Source organism: Calidris pugnax, unplaced genomic scaffold (genome assembly GCF_001431845.1).
Source record: "Calidris pugnax isolate Ruff unplaced genomic scaffold, ASM143184v1 scaffold324, whole genome shotgun sequence".
Lineage (NCBI taxonomy): Eukaryota > Metazoa > Chordata > Aves > Charadriiformes > Scolopacidae > Calidris > Calidris pugnax.
In genome coordinates this window covers 283073-283669 of record NW_015091153.1, presented here as the reverse complement: position 1 = coordinate 283669, position 597 = coordinate 283073, and the positions used below count along the sequence as shown (strand labels likewise).

Here is a 597-nt window from a genome sequence, read left to right as displayed (position 1 = left end):
TTTGGAAAGGGGGGAAAAAGGGAAAAGGCAAAGGGTGGATTTCAAGACAAGAAGTTGTAAATCCAAACTTACATCTGGCTGTGGAATGGCATACTGTCCTTGAATGGTATAGGCCTACAAAAAGGAGGAAAAAAGTCCTATTAACAACCATCGGACAAAAGCCACCCAGGGACAGACAGATTTCAACGAGCCAGGAAGTCAAGAGAGAGCCAAAGGTGGAGAGTTCTCCGGGGGCGAGGGGGGAAGTGGGGCAGGGAGAGGCAAAGGGGACGGTTCAAACGCCGCAACGAGTGAGTTTTCTAACCAGGGGTGTGTGGGGGAGGGTGGGTTTTATTAATTCCAATTATTGGCCTTTTTGAAGTGGCAGTTAAAAGGGGAGAGGGAGTGGACAGTATGGTGCCGTCCCCCCCCACCCCAGAAAAAATATATTCATAATTAATAATAATTTTAAAAAAATCAACAAAAACGTGGCAGAGAAAAAATAAAACAAAACAATAAACAAACAAACCAACAACAACAACCAAACAGAACTGGGATCTTGATGAAGATGTATGGTGTGGTGGAGTCCGACAATGCTTCTAGCCCCCCCAGCTCTGC

The 597-nt window shown here is 45.6% G+C and overlaps 1 protein-coding gene across 1 annotated transcript in view; it reads right to left on the bottom strand.

The window, feature by feature from the left end:
- The window catches only part of PCBP2 (poly(rC) binding protein 2), a 23759-nt gene that overhangs the window by 13023 nt on the left and 10139 nt on the right, over positions 1 to 597 (bottom strand). Inside the window, exon 7 of the mRNA XM_014959291.1 lies at positions 73 to 114. Coding sequence (XP_014814777.1) covers positions 73 to 114 — 42 coding nt within the window. The remainder of the gene's footprint in view (positions 1 to 72; positions 115 to 597) is intronic.